This window comes from Triplophysa dalaica, chromosome 19 (genome assembly GCF_015846415.1).
Source record: "Triplophysa dalaica isolate WHDGS20190420 chromosome 19, ASM1584641v1, whole genome shotgun sequence".
NCBI lineage: Eukaryota > Metazoa > Chordata > Actinopteri > Cypriniformes > Nemacheilidae > Triplophysa > Triplophysa dalaica.
Window position 1 is genome coordinate 9,953,546 of NC_079560.1, and position 19,005 is coordinate 9,972,550.

Consider the following 19,005-nt stretch of genomic DNA (forward strand, 5'->3'; position numbering starts at 1 on the left):
AAGACATCGCTGAAGAAAACGTTCACGTGTTGTTATCGTGGCTGTGTGTTTTAATTTGCCAACGAAAAACAGTAATAATGCGGGTTAAAAAGACTAAAGAGAAGAAAAAAGTGATCACGGACGACCCTGTTAAGAATTTTGAGAAATGGAAAAAGAAGTATGTCGAAAAGAAGACCCGTGTCAAAAAAGATAAAAAAACGACTAGCAGGAAACGCCAATATGAGACCGAGAGAGAAAATATACAGAAACTGGTGAAAAAATACTCAGAGGTGAGTTTGACGTTAGTATGTCTAAGCTCATTTAGTCGTTTCAATGTGTTGACATACGTGTGGGTCACCTGTTTGATGTCTGATCAAGCTAACGTTAAACCTAATCCTGACACTTCGTAGTTATCCTGTTTTTAATGTGTGTATGGACAGAAAACATGTAAACATTTTGACATCTTGTAAGACATTATGCTGTTTTAGAAGAGATCGATTAATCTTTCTGCTAAGCCTTTGACATGATTAACGTTATCTGGTGTTTTTATAGATCAACCCCAAAGAGGCTGTGAAGTTCTCTGATTTTCCTCTTTCAAGAAACACACTGAGAGGTGATCATTTTTTGTCGTTTGTCCTCATGTTTAAACATAATCGAGGCATGATTTATTTTATAGTCATTTTAATAAATCTATTAATTCTTTCATAAGGTCTTCTTGAAGCTCAGTATAGGCAGCCCACAGAGATTCAGAGGCAGACCATTGGCTTTGCTTTGCAAGGGAGAGATGTTCTCGGTGCTGCCAAGACAGGCTCTGGAAAGACCTTGGCTTTTCTCATTCCAGTAAGCAAATCATAAGTGTTCTGTCCCATAAAGCACTTTCAGGACTTCTTTCAAAACAATGTGGGATAAGCAGTGGCCGTCTTCAATATTGTAATTGTCTTCAGGTTTTGGAGTGCTTGTACCGTGAACAATGGTCTGCAGTGGACGGTCTGGGTGCTCTCGTCATCTCTCCCACCCGAGAACTGGCCTATCAGACCTTTCAGGTGTTGAGGAAAGTTGGGAAAAATCACGATTTTTCTGCTGGACTTGTAATCGGTGGCAAGGTGTGTCTCTGATATTTACTGCTTACTGTGGTTATTGTGTGTATTGTGTTGATGTGCAATTAAAGAGAGTTTTTTTCTGTTTTAAATGATCTCATTGCCACCACAGGATCTAAAAGACGAATCCGATAAGATCCATCGCACAAATATCATTATCTGCACCCCAGGACGTCTTCTGCAGCATATGGATGAGACTTCCACATTTCATGCGTCAAACCTGCACATGCTTGGTAAAAAGACGGCTTAAATTTGTAACCAGTTTTAGTGAAATCTCCTCTTGATAAAACACTCTTATTTGACAGTTTTGGATGAAGCTGATAGGATTCTAGACATGGGATTCGCCGACACACTCAACGCTATTGTGGAAAACCTCCCGAAAACACGTCAGACCCTTCTGTTCTCTGCCACTCAGACCAAATCTGTTAAAGATCTTGCCAGGCTGAGCCTGAAGAACCCAGAATATGTGTGGGTCCATGAGCAGGCCAAGTTTAGGTAAGATCAATAACATGTTTTTTAATCCGGTTAATTAAATCCTTTTAGATTCTCAGAAGGTAAAGTATATTTAAATTCAGAGATTATAAAATGATCTTCTCTGCAGTACCCCTGCCACTCTAGAACAGAACTATGTGGTGTGTGAGCTGCATCAGAAGGTCAACATGCTTTTCTCTTTCTTGAGAAGTCACCTTCAGAAGAAGATCATCGTCTTTTTTGCTTGCTGTAAAGAGGTAATTGAACAAAATGCTGTTATGTAATACAGTTTTAGAAAGAACATACAGTAGACCCCAATACAAATGATCAGCGTAACAGTGAGAACATGATGCAAGTAGTGTAAAAAACGCAAATTTGGTAAACATGATAAATCGTATTTTCAGCGTTTGGTGACTTGCATTCTTGCTCATCTGCAGGTTCAGTATCTGTTCCGGGTGTTCTGTCGTTTACGTCCGGGTATCTCCGTACTCGCTCTTCACGGCAGACAGCATCAGATGAAAAGGGTGGAGGTTTACAATGACTTTATCCGCAAAACGGCCGCAGTCCTTTTTGCTACAGACATTGCTGCCAGGGGGCTTGGTAAGGCAGACTCTTTACACTTCTTCAAGAACAAAAATATAGTTAACGTTCAACTTTCGTCGTCATAAATTTGGATGTTTCTAGATTTCCCAGCAGTGAACTGGGTGCTGCAGTTTGACTGTCCGGAAGATGCAAACACATACATCCACAGAGTTGGAAGAACAGCCAGGTAATGCTGGTTATTTTGCTTGTATTGTTCTACTGTACCACTAGGTGTCACATTTGTTCCTCATCGACTGATGGCAAAGTCTGCTTTGGCAGTCTTGGGATTTATGGAAGTAGAAATAGGTTAATTTATTGTTTTTTAAGCTCTTAGATATCCCCTGAATGGATTTTTTACATAAAAATGTAATTTCTCTTCCCTATTATTTACTTGTTTCAAAGAATACCTGAAATTGTATTTAGTTGAATTCATTTTAGTTAAAGTTCATCTCTGCAGTAACAGAATAGGTTAGTTTTTATTCCCCGCCTCTGATCTTGTAATGAAAACACAAAGTAATGTAATTTTCAATTTTTAGACTCTATTTGGATTGCTACAGAATCACCTTGAGGGCAGTTATAATGATCTGTAGCTAAGGAAAAATGTCAAGTTCTTACTGGTTAAAGCAAGACAACACACACCTGCCCTCCACCCAGATGCCAGCAATGCTTTCTTTTTTTCTGCGCTACGCTTGTCCTATCAGTGTGAAATCAATATTCTCCGTAATTCCCCTTCATAGATCACCACCCTCAGCAGAAAGCTCATGAGTTTTCACATGAGCTCTTAGAGAGCTGTTAAAAAAATAGAAAAACATTAATGTGAGAAGTACAGCTGTTAGTGTATTGTGGCAGATCCTCAGTCTCAGGAGAATGTGGTACCCTAAAGCAAAACGTCTGTCATTATTTACTAATCCTCATGTTGTTTCAACCCATATGCTGTTTTTACATGCATGCAGGTTTGAAATGACATGAAATTGGCTGAACTGTCCCTTTAACACATCTCTTACTTCTTTTTTCTCTCTCTGCAGATATAAGGAAGGAGGTGAAGCTCTTCTTGTCCTCTTGTCCTCAGAGGAGAAGGGCATGATCGCTCAGCTTCAAGAGAAGAAAGTTCCCATTAACAAAATCCAGTGAGTAAATGTCTCCTGTGTGACTATAAGACTGTGATGTTATAAATTAAAAGTGTGACACGCCAAGAGGGAGTATGAGGATGATTTATCAGCATTTTGCAGAGTGAACCGCATAAATGTTCTCTGTGAAGAATGGGCAAAGTCATGTTCATGCTGAGAATGCATGCTAAGTCCCCATCAAGAGCCTGTTATCATGTGATTATTGTGATCAATGATATCTGCAGTGAATGTGCCACTGAAATCACAATCTCTCGCTGGCTGCCTTATTTATGCTAGAACATTGTCTTTACATTTTAACTATGTAAAACAAAAGTGTAGACACAGGCTGAAGTGACTAAAACTTGTGTGTTTCCTGGTCAGCCATCTATACAGAAAGATAGCTTTTATGATCTAGCATGAAAATTCAGGCCCATTAGTTATGGTGAAGCCCGAAGTGCTCCAAAAAAATAATAATATGTGAAAAAGGCAAAATTTATGAAAATCGATAAAACATCATGTAATTGTCCTGATGTTTTATATTAATAGATAAGCCAAGCATTTTGATACCAACTTTGATACCATATAAAATTGTATTCAAAACATACTTTTTGGAACTTAAAATGTGTCAGATTTGCACGAAATTTGATATAAAGCATGACTTGTATTGTTTCTAGGTGATTTTTTTGGATCTGCTTGTCAAAACTCATTTGCAAAAACATCCACATATATATATATATTTCCCTTTGTTCCTAGAAGAACTTGACCCCATAATTACAGCTTGCAGCTTTATTTGTCTTTGTCATTTTTTCATGACCAGTGAAAACTGTTAACTTATTAATGAGTTGTATAATGTTTATTTTTCCCTGTTAAGTTAAAAACTTGCTTCAGAAAAAAATGAAATCACATAATTGCTAAAAATGACTTAACATTCAGAAGAGTATTGTGTACGGAATGTAATTATTTTTGAAACAACCAAGAGTTGAAATCTATATTGGTCCCAAAGTTCATATCCATCCATTCCTATTTAGGAGATGCCTCAAAGCCCCTTAAGTGTGCACTGACTGGTCTTGTTGTTTTGTCATGCAGGGTGAATCCAGAAAAGTTGATATGTGTGCAGCAGAAGTTGGAGGCCTTCCTGGCCCAAGAGAAAGAGATGAAGGAACGAGCACAGAGGGTACGAAGCAGAATCGTTGACTTCCTGTGCAGTCTCGCACAATAACGCTTGAAGTTATACTGTAACACAGGGGCTTTCAGGATAATCTGATTGTCTTCTTTAAGCCTTGGGCTGAGCTTTGTCAGGCTCATTATAGAGAAGGAGTGGAGTGTGAAATGTAATCGTTAGATTTCTACCGTGAAACGCCTGCCTGTGCTCTCAGTAATGTGTTTTATCCGGGATAGGAGATTTTATCCTCTGTAATGCCTTTTCTCTTCCATTCTCTTTTCCCTCAATGGCAGTGTTTTGTGTCCTACCTCCGTTCTGTCTTTCTGATGAAGAACAAAGATGTCTTTGATGTTTTTCAGCTGAAACTGCAAGAATATGCAATGTGAGTAAATGTTGTGAAGTTATGCCTAGCGACAGCTGTCCTCTGTGTAAATTTACATATGTGTTCGCTTGAAACAGCCTCATGGGTATTTTAAGTAATGTATCTTTATGAAATTGAAAAACAGTCCACCTTCTGTTTTGAAAACGGGGAAGGTTGAGCATAGAGGAACTCCACGTGCTCATCATCTTTCTGTCGTTCCCCATAATTTCCTGTCCATTTTGGTTACTACAAATAAAAGTTGACTTTTTTGCCTTTAAGTCACAGTTGGTACAACGTATTAAACATTGGGTCTGGTGTGGTGTTATCATGGTCAGGTCACTTGGTCTGGCGGTGGCACCAAGGGTCCGTTTCCTTAGTAAGGCCCAGCAGCAGATCAGTGGAGGTGTGCAGAACGAAAGCATCGCTGCAGAAGACGAGTCTGAAGATGAACTTAAGAGTTTCAAAACTCAACTCAAGGGAAAGCAAGCTGAGTCACAGTCTGAGGAGGATGATAGTGATGATGATGATGATGAGGAGGAGAAGGAGGGTGAAAAGCCTGCAGCTCTGCTCTGTGGCTCTGATGATGAAGAGGATGATCAGAAAGATCTGGACTTACTGACGGTTAAACGTAAAGATGTGTTCAGTGTCAACGAGGACAGCCAGACCATAGAGGTAAACACATTTTAAAGTTGACCACCACAACAATTAATTATACAGCTTTGGAAAAATTAAGAGGCCATTTTTGGAATTTACTATATTTTTGTATGTGTTTAGGTAAAATGGTTATTTTGTTTTATTTTTTGAACTACTAACAATATCTTTTTAACCAAATTTTAAATAAAAATATGGTGTGTATTTGCAGAAAATGAAAACAGGTCAAGATAACAGAAAAGATGCTCTGTATTTTTTCAGCCCTCAAATACTGCAAAGAAAACAAGTTCATATCTTACCTTTAAAGCGGTCGTAACACACAGAGTTTCTGCCAATCTCATATTAATCTTAAGTACCTGTAAAGTATAATTGCATAGTTGTATCTTTGAAGAAAATTTAGTTTTAATCACATTTATGAAAGATAGATACAGCTTTATGATTGCTTCCGAAAACATAAAGCGCGTGCGGGGGGGAGTGGTAGGCTGAACTAGAGCACATTGTCAACAAAACACAGACATCAGTTTCACTCACCGCATGCGGTTCATGTCCGGCATCTTTTAGTGCTGGCACGGCTCCATATATCAGTTTCAAACCATCTCTGAACCCAGCGTTATATCCACAGTTTATATAACATTCATCACCCAACTGCAGTGAACAAATAAATACATGAACATTTGCGAACATATGCTATCTCTTATTTCTACATTTTTTTTTTTAGTTCAAGGAAAGTGAATGGCGACTCACTCTGTCTTTCTCTGAAACTGGTAGTTTTGTGCTCCATAGGAGAAAACCAGATGAATTTGTTCTTAAACTCGTCCTAATGTTAGTGAATGTGGAGTATTCTAAAAGAGCAGCCGCGTGCACGAGTTTAGTCATTTGCATAAAACACACCCAGTCCATCTCCATGTTAGGGCTTTCTGCCTAACCTTTCCATTACCGTCTGTCGCACGCATGCTTAGTGAATGAGACCAATGTCTAGTATGTTAATGACCGAGTTTGTCATGCTGGCACAGTGCAAGGCCCCATTCTACTTAAAATATTTGACTAAGTAGATTGCATTGCTGTGTTTTGTATTAGTAAGGCGTATGCGCATACTTTTGGCCCTGTGATGTAATTTGAATATACCTTTTACACCTTACCTTTGTTTACCTTACCACATTACCTCTGTAATATAAGTAATGGAGAATGCAGTCATCTGTCATAGTACGTCTAATGTCTCGAAGATTATTTCAGGACCGAATTGTGATGCTCCGTGTAATGTTTATAGACATGTTTCAGTAAGCCCGCATTTATCAGAACAGTTAATTATGTCAGACTCTTCTCAGTATACCTCAGAGGCAGAGCTTGGCAAATTTGAGGGACGCGGACCTTTGAGTCATGTCAAAAAGCTCATTTGTCTTGAGGCTGCAAAATTAAATCGTTCAGTCAGCTTTTGCCGATTGTTCTTCTTAAAAGAAATCCCCATTCGAAATCTCTAGACTAGATTGTAACCTTTTATCTGAATGTTATTTTCTTAGACCAGATGTTATAAGCAAGCAGGTTCTATTAGAATGCTGAAGACTGCAATGGATGGAGATTTACAATATCCGAAAGTGATATGGGGTGTTACAGTCACCTGATGAGTAAAGGCACAGTTCACCCAAAAATGAAAATTCTGTCTTCGTTTACTCGCCCTCAAGTTATTCCAAATCTGTATAAATGTCTTTTTTCTGATGAACACAGAGAAAGTTATTTGGAAGAACGCTTGTAGCAAAAAGTTATGGGCCCCATTGACTACTGTAATTGGAAAAAACTCTCTATTCATTTCTTTGTTCTGTTAAGCACAAATATGTTCAAGTATGTTGGAAAGCAAACAGATCTGGGCCACTTTTGACTACCATTGTCATTTTTCCTACTATGGTAGTCAATGGTGGCCTATAACTGTTTGGTTATAAGCATTCTTCCAAAAATCTTCCTCTGTGTTCATCAGAACAAAGAAATGTATACAGAGGGTAAGTAAATGATGACAGAATTTTTGTGAACTGTCCCTTTAAGATGCGTCTCCTGCAATTTTAGATGTTGCTACGTTTAATCTTGGCCTCACTGTGTTGAAGTGCCAGCTTGCTCCTGGTTATATAAAACATATTCTCTTCTCATTTTTTTAAGGAATCAAATGCTGAAGAAAAGAGTAACAAACAAAAAGAGTCCAAAGTCAAGGAAGCGAAGAAAATCCAGAAAAGAAACTTCAAGGTCAACACAAAGACGATCTTCACTGACAATGGCAAGGTATGTATTGTCAGAGATGTTATTGTGTTTGGGAGTCTTAGACGGCTTGTTGGGATCTTGTTTAATGTAACCGAGCTCTTTTTGCAGGCTTTGCAAGAGTGGCCTCCTCTGCAGAGAACCATGATCCCATATGGAGAACAGGAGGAGGATGATGATGATGAGGAGACCTCCGGTATCAACGTGGAGGCGGCCAAAGAACGGCTCCGCAAGGAAGACCAGGAGTTTGACAAGAAAGAGTACCGACGTAAAATCAAAGAGAAACATAGGGTGAGTTTGGTAACATTTTTCAACTTTTAGCACTTCAGGCATCCATAGGGGTACCATCTTTCATACTCTGTGTTGTTTCACATATAAAATAATTTGAAGCAAACTTGATTCATTATTTTGAGCTCCAGGTGTTCAAATCAAAGTAATATTGAAGGAGCTGAGGGCAATGGGCAATCTAGAAGACGCTCTGGCCCTGTGGCTGGTGTTCTCGCAGGTTCAGGCAGATGAAAATAGCTGAGATGCCTGCGCATGTAGCGTGGCTTGAAGCTCCAGGCGTCAGCGCTAGAGATTGGGCTCCTGACTTATTACTGTAGTTCTGGAAATTGGACAAGCTTTTAACGGATTGCTCTCCGGCAAAATTACACCATTTACAGCGTTCCAGTGGAGCGCGTTTTCTTGTACATCCCTCATTTAATATCTGACGCGGTTCTCGTTTTTTCATTGATCAGATAGGGAGCTGAAAGAAAAAGCAGCATCATGTTCCCTTATGTTCAGTTTTGGTGTCACATCTTCATTCTAGCTAAGACCTGTAGGCAGAAGAACATTTGTTAGTGCTGAAGCACCGAAGGATTTGACAAAAAAAGCACTTTTCCCGTTTGATGCTGAAAAACGCAAGGACCCGGTCTATTCTCTCAAAGTGTGTGTAAAGGCCTGACGATGCGAATCCATTTTCATTTTGTATCTGGTGCCGTCAGTGACATTGAGAGGCAGATAGCCTGTAATCCATCAGCGATGTAGACATGCTGATTGATCAGGTGTGCTGGTGCCTTTGTGTTTCATATATTCTACAGCAGTACAGTATGTCCTGAACAGCCCTCAGAGGTAGACCACCATTTATATACTGTCCCTTTTAAAACACTCACAGCTTTGGCTGCATGTTTCACATGTGCGAAATTAGCAACTCTGTGTGACCAAATTGTGTCAGTGAAGTTTAACTTTAGACCTCCCCAGACTCCCAGATTTTTTTAAAGAGAGAGTTTTTATATCCCAGATCCCTTGAGGACCTGGGACAGTATGGTAACCCATTTGTAGAGCACAGTTGCTAAAAGTAGCAATGCTAGCATTTTGCCATTGCATATAAGTAGCCAAAGGATCTTATTTAAAACACATGCATACACAAAAATCTGTGCATGTGGAAGTGAAACCACACTAACACGCATAAATTATACACCTATATACATATGTATGTAAATGTGTGTGTATATATATATATATATATATATATACCATTGATTAATATACAATATAAAATAATATAAATTAAATGTCAAATGAATTGTTGTATTTTTAGCCACTAGTCAGACCGATAACCAAACAAGACTGCAAATTTAAAGTGATAGTTCACCCCAAAATAAAAAAATCATCATTCACTCTCCATCTTGTCATTTCACACCTGGATGAGTTTCTGTCTTTCGCTGAACACAAAAGATGATATTTTGAAGAATGTTGATAAGCGAACAGACACAAAACCAATGCAAGTGAATGGGGTCCGATTAACAACATTTTTCAAAATATTTTCTTCTGTGTTCTGCGAAAGAGGAAAATCATACAGGTTTGAAATGACAAGAGGGTGAGTAAATGATGACAGAATTTATATTTTAACTTCAGACCAGGGATGTGTGTCCATTGAAAGTCTATATTTCAACTACTTTAATATAAGTACTAATAAAAGCTTGAGAAGCTGACAATCAGAGTTTATGGTGTTTCTTATGCATCCATCTGTCTGACTTTGATGTGTACAGATATCAGTGCCACAATCAATACCTTCTCCAGGTGAAGAGAGGGTTGTTTCCACATTTGGGAACCTTTGACATTTTGAATGTAATGAAAAGCCAGTGAAATGATTGTGACTTTGGTTTTATTACAGCGCTTTGATTTTCAACCTTCCACCTTATAATATTACACTGCTATAAGACGTCTGAGTCACCCGTTGTGTTTATAGCTGTGTCGTGCGGCGCGGCTGCTCTGTCTGAGGTGGCCATTGAGTTATATTGGAAAGTGACACAAGACAAACATCAAATCTAGCATTTCCATTCCTCAAAATTAAAAACGGTCCAGCTTTAAATAACGCTTGGATTTCCCTGCCTCTATCTCATCGGTTTAGGATGTGCCGGATGAATGTGTTTGATATGCTTGTATGATCAAATTTTGGTGATCGTGCAGCTGTTTATTGTCTTTTTTTCTTTATTGTTTTGAACAGGAGAAACGGTTGAAGGAGAAGGCAGCTCGAATAGAGGCAAGCAAACAGCGTAAAGAGGTACGTGTACGAATGTAGTCAGTCGAGAGCCTTCTGATCAGTCCTCCAACATATTATCAAAATATCATTCAAACAACAACTCTTATTTTTTTGCCTCCTACATATATTTTTTCCCCAGCTGTTTGCAAACAGACAGACAACCCATTCTTTATCTCAATGCATGTGTATTTTTTGAAGCAAGTTTTAAAGATTTCATAGATTTGACACGAGTCCTTTTCATGTGGAATTCTGTCACAGCGAATCAGTTTCCTCCGTCTCTTGCCTTTCCCTCGTGCAGACAGCACATCATTTGGCGATGGCAGCTGTCGTGTGTCTGTCCTCGCTGGGGGATTGTGCTCTGTGCATCCATATGGAAATGCAGCTGCCGAGCTTCTCTCATTTGTCATCTGATCAATGCAGTGGTCTGTCCGAGAATGCTGGACTATTTATCACCTCCCTAACAATGAATCTCAGCACTCTTTTACCGTTCACTCATTGCTTCATCTTAACTGCCCTACTGGTGGTCGATCTGTCCGTTGTTACGCATGGTCCGGATTAATTTAGAGAGCTATTGAGTTGCCCTTTTGACAGCATGTGCTTAAACAGATAGCAGTGCTGCTTCCTTTCCAGACGGTTTTGGCCTTTTTTCCGTTGCTGTTCTTCATATGTTCAATGTGATAGATAGACCCTTCAGATTATTTTTGCTTTACATTTGAACGTTTTTCTTTTGTAAATCTTTCATAGTCATAGTACAATTCATAGTACATGCTGATTAATTGCCAATGGTTTGCCATTTTTTGGTATTGACCAGTAACAGCTCTTGCTTTACTGATCAGCAGAAGGCTTAGTTCTCTCGATTTTGAAGGGACAGTTCTCCCAAAAATACACATTTTACCCCAATTAATCACCCTTGAGGTGTTACGAAACTATATTAATTTCTTTGTTCTGATGAACACGGCGAAAGACATTTGGAAGAATGCTTATAACCAAACATTGACTACCATAGTAGGAAAAATGACAATCGTAGTCAACAGTGCCCCTGAACTGTTTGCTTACCTACATTCTTCAAAATATCTTCTTTTGCGTTCAACAGTACAAAGCAATTTTTTGTCTACCGACGAACATGCAATAGGAAAGCATAACATTTAGAAATACATGTTCATTTTTGAACAAAGTATGCTTTGTTGACACATATATATGTTTTTGACATCACATTTACAAATTCAAAATTAAAGCAGTTATGTTATGTTATAATAATAGCAGCCGTTGGCCAGCTAGAAATCAAAATCTGCAGTGAATGCAATGAAAATCCATTTTGATAAACCACAAGTCTGTGACGCAGATGTCAAAGTTTTGCTTAAGAGCTCATTCACGGGTGCATACACACCACTGAAAGCAATGAATGTATTCTTTATAGAGAAATATGAACGGATTCACTTGATGGTGAAATTATTCGCATTACCCTGCGGATATTTAGATTTAGACAGGCTGATTGATTCAAGGAGAAATGTAGATAATGGATATGGAAATGACCGTAAATGGATCGACTGTTTTGAACAGCGAGTAAGAGTTGTTACTCGTGACTCTAAGATTAGGATAAATGCATGTCACCATACACACTCGCCCGTCATATTTAACAGTTACCACATATATGTGCTGTCGTTTCTAGTGTAAAGCTCTTGCTTTTTTCCCAAAGACTGTTTGGCCGTTGTGTTCTTTTTGCATTATTCAGTGCACATTCAGCGTCTGTTTGCTGGTCTGTCAGCTGAATTTCAAATGGATCTTGCAATGCATGATTCGATTACAGGACTGAGAGAAGCTCAGCTGAATGCATATTGTCCTACACCATTCAGGATCCCATACATCTTATCTAAACACACATTTACATGGTTTAGATATGTATAGTGCTGTAGATATGTGGAATTGCACATTGTAAACATAGAATTCTAGCGTTGTTTCCTTGCTAATGAAAGAAAAGATATCAAAGACAGCTGGACCACAGGTACATGATTCATTTTCCTCCAGGTGAGAGGAGAAAGTTGAAACACACACAGAGTGTACCTGAATCAATGAAACATGCCTTAAGGAAGAAATAGTGAATGTGGAGGTAGAACAGGCCGTGGGTACTGGAAACTTTCTGTTTCAAAAGAACATAAAGAACAGTGTAATAGATTTCTCAGACATGGTTTTTGTAGTGTGAGAGATGGATGAGAGGATGGTTGTTCTATGATTATGTTGATCAAATAGCAGACTTCTCACATAAAAGACCTATTGTCAAAAGTGTCAGATACCTAATGTTTATGCCTTTTTTAATAAATCCAATTGTCATGTATTACAAAGGCCTTGGTACCAAGGATGTGTTAAATACCAATGCTTTACCATTTACAATTTCACACTTGCCAAATCATGTTTTTTAACATGCGCTTTATAATCTGCTGACGGAGTTTTGCATTTTATAATAGACCCACACACAAAAACACAATATTTTTGTATTGCAAATTATAATTTTCTTTTCAAGAATGTAATATAATCTCAAAATAACTTTCTTTGCCACATTTGGTCTTTGGACTACATATATCGCTTATACTTCAGAATGTTACTAGTTATGAGTGTGTTGAAAGTTTAATGTTGTCTCTTTTAAGGCTCTTTCTACCAAAATATGTGTTATGTCTAAAGTGAAAGGGGTTCTCAACAGGCAAGGTTTTGCAATGCAATAGGGGGCTTGGACTCAAAATAGGTTGAGAACCCCTGGTCTAAGAGGGATGTTAAAATCGGAATGGCAGGTGTCAGTTATGTTAAAATTTAGTCTTTACCTTCTCCCTTTACAGAAAAAAAAGGAAGCCGCTAAAGCAGATGACGGTGGCGATGATGACGACGACGATGATGATGATGATGGTGAGGAGGAGGTTGTGGCCTATCTGTCGGGGGTTGAGGAAGAATTTGACCCCAGCATGCTACCTGACCCGGACAAAGTGCAGGATTCAGATTCCTCAGATGGAGAAGACAGGTAAATTGACTTGTAAACTGAACAGCTGGAGGACTTTTGACTTTCTCAAAGGCCATGAAGCATCTTCTGCTCATGTATTGCAGCATCTGTTTAGCATTTCACACTTCACAATTCATCTCAATGAAATAGTTTTTCAGTAAGCTTGGAAAAGGTAATGCAGCATTGAGATATTGATTCTCTGATATATATGGTTTCTCTGCTGTAGATCTAATTATGAACAGGTTAAAATTGAGTGCTTATATTTCGGTGTTGAACCAAATATCACATTTTTTTCTTCATCATTGCATTATGGGGCGTTGCATTTTGCTCTACTGTAGTTTGTGGAAAAAACAGTTAAAGCGATAAATCAGCCTATCAAGCCAATCAGCTTGGCACGGCTTCGCAAGACTGTAATTATTTTAAAATGAGAAATTGATTCTTCTGATACTTAATTACAGCCTCGGCTCTCTCAGCTCTCCCCACGTGCATCGAGTTTGTACAGTTCGATTAAGCTGGAGCGTGCTGATCCAGTGTCCTTTTTTGTACTGAAGTTTTGTACTGCTGCAGAATTGCCTCTTGGAGGTGGATTCTCTCTACAGGGGAAAATGATTCACGCTGATTCATTTCCCCTTGGCAGGGTTTAACACGGATCCTTTCGCTGGCTGAAGATAATTTATAAAATGCATAATTACATCTAGATTTAAAGTGAGAGTAAGACCATACGTTACGATTTTTTTGTTCATTCCCTCGCCCCCTTCTTTTCATGCTTGTTTTTGTCTCCTCTTTTGTAAAACCCTTCACGTCCTATTCTCTTTTGTTTCCTGCCGTCTGTGTTTCCATCTGTCTGCTTGTGCCTTGATATCTCTGGATTTCTGACACTCATTCATGTATGCAGACAGTAGGTACACACAGTTGAAGACTCGCACACGAATAAAAATTTGAATATTATCGCAATTATTATGGCTTTTACTGCCCTCAGCACCTGCCGAATGATCTTCTCTGGATTTTAATAACCAGATTTAACAAATCTGAAATAATTTTAATATGATTCTTTCAAAATTAACTGGTCTTGACTATTTTTCAAATTACTATTTAATATACTTACATACGCCTTTAATTCATCCCGCTCCTTTTTGGACATATGTTAATTATTATATAAAATACTTTTAGGTTCTTGTTTGTTTTGGGAAGTTGTAATATACTTTATTGTGACATCATATTTACCTTATTTTCTTTGTTCGAAATATATAAAAACTAAGGCTCCTTATTATATTAATAAAAATTGTCATGTTAAATTCATTAAAAATATGAAGTATTTATTTATCTCGTTAATTATTTAAATTTGTATTATTAAATATGTATTAATTTAAAATTAATATTACTTTATTTGTTTTAAATATAATGTTATTTTATATATAATAAATAAATATATCATTTTTTTTGCCGAACATAATAAAAGGAATAATTTGTGGTTAGAAAATAAGTCTCAACAGGACAATATCTGCTCCGACTAATTACTATTTGTTTAATGACAAAGAAATCCATTCAGAACATCATTTGTTTATAAATCTGGCTAAACATTTCGTTTTGCACATCCAGCAACCATTAATGTGATCCAAACGTCATGACAATCATTGAGTTGTGGTGTTTAAAAAAAGCTTTTTGTGTTGGGTTGCAAACAGCAGCGAGTGATTTGTGTAGTGTGGTGTAGCGGTGCAGGTGATATCCCACAGACAGCAGCAGTGGCTCTGATTAATGACTTTGTGCGGGGTGTTTACTGCATGGCTACCCTTGCTGAATGCAGGAGAGACTCCGGCGCTGTAAATCTGATAAATCTTTCTTTCTTCCTTTACATTCAGCTCTCTCTCCCACGTTCTCTCCCGTCTCGTATTAAAGGCTCTGTGTTTGGGACTGGAGCCAGAGGTGTCACTAACCCTCAGCTCATTCCTGTTTCAGCACCTGTCTTCCTTCTCTTCCTATCCTGAACCCTCCCTTCAATCTAATGATCCCATTGACCCTGTATGACCTCTGCCTTTACCTATGCTTTGTGCCTGGAATAATAAGATGCTGAAATCTTTGGGAACATCTGTGTAAGCCTCGTGGTCCATTGTGTAAACTTTTCAGAGACTTTAATTCCTCTGGTGTATTTCTGGTGTGGACGGAACTGTTCATGTTGATCATGAATCATTGAGCTGGTTCGAAACAGTCAACTGAAAACTGAAACTGAATGCAATCGTAGTCCCTTAAAGGAAGAGTTCAGCAAAAAATTAACAATGGGTTTGGAAAAACAAATAACCTACATTTGAGTTATAGTTTGGTTATACTTTAAACAAGTTAAAGACAGATCGCTCATCACACCTTAAGGGCCCAAGTCTTCTGACAGGTCTTTAATGGCGGTAGTTGTCTTGGGTGCACATGAGTTTAAAATATTCTACTAATTTAATTAAGTTACGACCATCTGAGACCTTCTAACTCCATTGAGTGCTGTGTTGACCTTTCTGTCTCTGACATGTGAAAGAGTTCTGCCGAAACGACTTTGGATGAGAGCCCGAAATCATGCAGAAGACGTGTCGTTCTACTGGTTTAATGGAGTAACATAAGCTCAAACAGCTGAATGTGCTGATGCTCCTCATATACTTATGATTACATGAAATCTGAGAAGATCTTGTCAAGTAGCCAGAAAGTCATAAAAATTCCCTTTAAAGATGCTGTGAACACAATCTAGCACTTGAGATTTCTAACTCTCCGAGAAACTGTGTCACTTTCTATAATTAAACTGCACAAAATAATCGTCCTACTGAAAATGCCCAAAAATGGTGGATGTGTGCAGAATGGTTTAGTTTCCCACAGCAGTTATTATTTTGGATACGTTTATATATCACCTCATTTCTTTCTTTATAAATCGTTACTATTGGACACCCTGCTTGTTTGTCGGTGTTTTTTCAATAATTTTAACCAATCAGAAGTAATACCAAGAATTTGTCAACTTTGACATAAACGCGGTTCTTAAAGGGATACTTCACCCAAAAATGAAAATTTTGTCATCATTTACCCACCTTATAGTTGTTCCAAATCTGTATGCATTTCTTTGTTCTGATTAACACCGTGAAAGATATTTGGAAGAACGTTTATAACCAAACAAATCTTGCCCCCCATTGACTCCCATAGTAGGAAAATACAATGATAGTCAAAAATGCCCCAGAACTTTTTGCTGTCCTACGTTCAACAGAACAAACAAAAGTTTTTTTTTCCTACTAAGGGAGTCAGATCTTGGTTATGCGCATTCATCCAAATATCTTTTTGTGTGTGAAATTGATACAGATTTAGAACAACTCGAAAGTGAGTAAATCATGACAGAATATTCATTTTTGGGTGAAGTATCCCTTTAATTGAAGTTGTGGATTAAGAGATACAAGGTGACTGACAGCAACAGTATACAACCTCATTGGGACCAGCAGCCCTACAAACACTATCCAGTATCCTCAAAATCACACAGGAATAATGTAAAATCTGGTCATTATTACAGTATTTTTCTCATGCAGTCTGATGATTCGCATCTGAGTATTAACTTTTGTTTTGTATCTCGCAGCGATGCATCAGTCCGTGGAAGGAAGAGAGGTTTCAGCGATGGCAGCAGTGATGATGATGATGATGATGATGTACAGCAGAGACAGGTGGTCAGAAAGAAGCCCAGGCAGGAGTCTACAGTAACTCCTCTGGATACTGGCCTCTCGCTGGCTGAAGATGAAGAGCTTGTGTTGCATTTACTGGGCGGCCACAGTTAGTCCATAGAGAAACTGGGCCATTGTCCCAGCACACATGTTTCCACGATCCCACAGAGTTGCAATGGATGTGTGTTTTTAGTTCCTGTATGTTGAGTTATACATCACATAAATCCCTCTTCCCTAATAAAATTGATCCTGAATATGACTAAGGTTTACGGTATTGCATATTTTTATGTGCACGGGTTATAATTTCTCTCTACCTCTTCTCATCTTAACCTCCTTTCCATCTTAGCACAGGAAATGAATTCTCATGTGGCTTCTTGCCAGACAGCCTCAAATTACCTAAACTTTGTTTTGCAGTGAAGCAAAAAAAGCTGCTCGGCTGATGTCAATCTTGATAGAGAAACACTGTGAAGTCCCAGGTGCCGTCTAGAACCTATTACTGTTAAACTGTTCTCATTATTTCTGCTTTGAATATCGCCTTCCTGTCACATTGAAACACCACTTAATGTGTGATTTCGCCTGATTTCAGTCTGAAATTGAAATGGAGGGTTCTATAAAAGAACTTCTAGCTTGGCAATTATTCTCCCTTATTCAACTCAAATCTGGCCTGCGGAGTTGTCTACATTCAGCCTGCTCATTTCAGGAAGAGGCTTGCATTGGGTTTACATGAGACAACAAGCTATAATTGAACACCAGCATTACTTTGGATTGCGCAATAGTGACCTTATCCAGTAATCCTCTGTATTCACCTGGAGTTCCTGTTTTTTAGATGCGCTAGTGGCCGTTTCTCAAATTATCTGCACTGTGTCACGACATCTAATCGCTTGTATTACTTATTTTAAGGCTCTTTCTCACCAGTGACAATGAATTTCCATTGACTCGTTGCTTATATTATACGTTGGACATAGGAGTCCTAGTTTTTTTTTATGCAGAATCTTGTACATTCTGTAAATTTCCAAATGAATATGCTTGCGTTGTCATTTAGGCTGGTATTTTGTGTAAGGGTATATGATGAATACCATTACCCTTTGCTCAGTGAAGGATTGAGAATAAGCTTTAGGATGGTGATATTTGGTAAAACCATTGCTCATACTGATATCAAACAGGATAAAGAGTTATTTAAAAAAAATAAAATACCATGTAACCGAATTCACAATATTCATTCAATTGCGTTCCTAATGATGTCACTTCCTAAAGGATGATGTCCTTCGGAAACCTTGTATCTCTTATTTCGTGATTTTTTTTTTGCCGTAAATCATTATTATTAGTCACTCTTTATGTTTGTCACTGGCTTTTGCAAATATCAACCACTGTACAAGATTTTAATAAGTTAAAAAAAAAATTCAACAGCTAATTTGGACATCCAAGGTCTTGGAGGGACGATGACGACATGTAATATTTTCAGTAAAGAAAGTGATATAATAGATAAATGGAAAATGGAAAACAACTGAAAGAATATTTGGATTAGAGAAATAACAATTTGGGCTTGTTCAATATTTTTCATCCTCTGTGTAGTTTATTGATGACTACTTCATCCTTCTTTGATTCTTACCAATTATCATATTATATAAAATATACACAAAGCTTTACTCTGAGTGTTGCTGTGGATGTGATGGTCATGTACCTTTATGAATTGTGTTTGTGATTTTCTTTGTGTTCTGGGTTTGTGGGTGCAGTCATCCATCACAAGACTTATGTTTATTAGGAGCCTGCGTCCAGCCTGGGAAGCTATTTCCCTTACTGCTATTTCTCCCCACTAATGACTGTTTCAGCACTAAACAGGGCTTCAGCCATATCTGTACAGCATTGAGCACCAAGAACTTTGTGTTTGCGTGTGTTGGTGTCTGCACTTTTTTAAATGGGGGGTGTTTCATCAACAAACACAAAAATCACCTGACTTATGTAGAACACATGAGAAGAAATTTTGAAGAATGTGGACGACTATCTTTTCCCATATAATGTAAGTAAATGGTGACTGGAGTCTGTCAGTCCCAAATTGTTTGCCTCCTTTTGTTTTATGAAAGCAAGAAAGTCATGGGTTTGCAACAGTAATGATGACAGACTTTTCATTTATGGGTAATCTGTCCTTTTCAACCCGATGGAAGCCAACATGT

General features: G+C 38.2%; 1 protein-coding gene across 1 annotated transcript; it reads left to right on the forward strand.

The window, feature by feature from the left end:
- Positions 1-6: 6 nt before the first annotated feature.
- Positions 7-17,093, forward strand: ddx10 (DEAD (Asp-Glu-Ala-Asp) box polypeptide 10). The gene is made up of 18 exons (XM_056731982.1): positions 7-269; positions 532-592; positions 689-819; positions 924-1,082; positions 1,189-1,309; positions 1,382-1,571; positions 1,678-1,804; positions 1,985-2,147; positions 2,232-2,316; positions 3,155-3,256; positions 4,322-4,409; positions 4,691-4,779; positions 5,094-5,430; positions 7,555-7,674; positions 7,762-7,941; positions 10,142-10,198; positions 13,006-13,184; positions 16,753-17,093. Exons 1-18 carry the CDS (start codon positions 78-80, stop codon positions 16,946-16,948), a joined length of 2,577 nt encoding a protein of 858 aa, XP_056587960.1. The 5' UTR covers positions 7-77; the 3' UTR covers positions 16,949-17,093.
- The last annotated feature ends 1,912 nt before the right edge of the window (positions 17,094-19,005 follow it).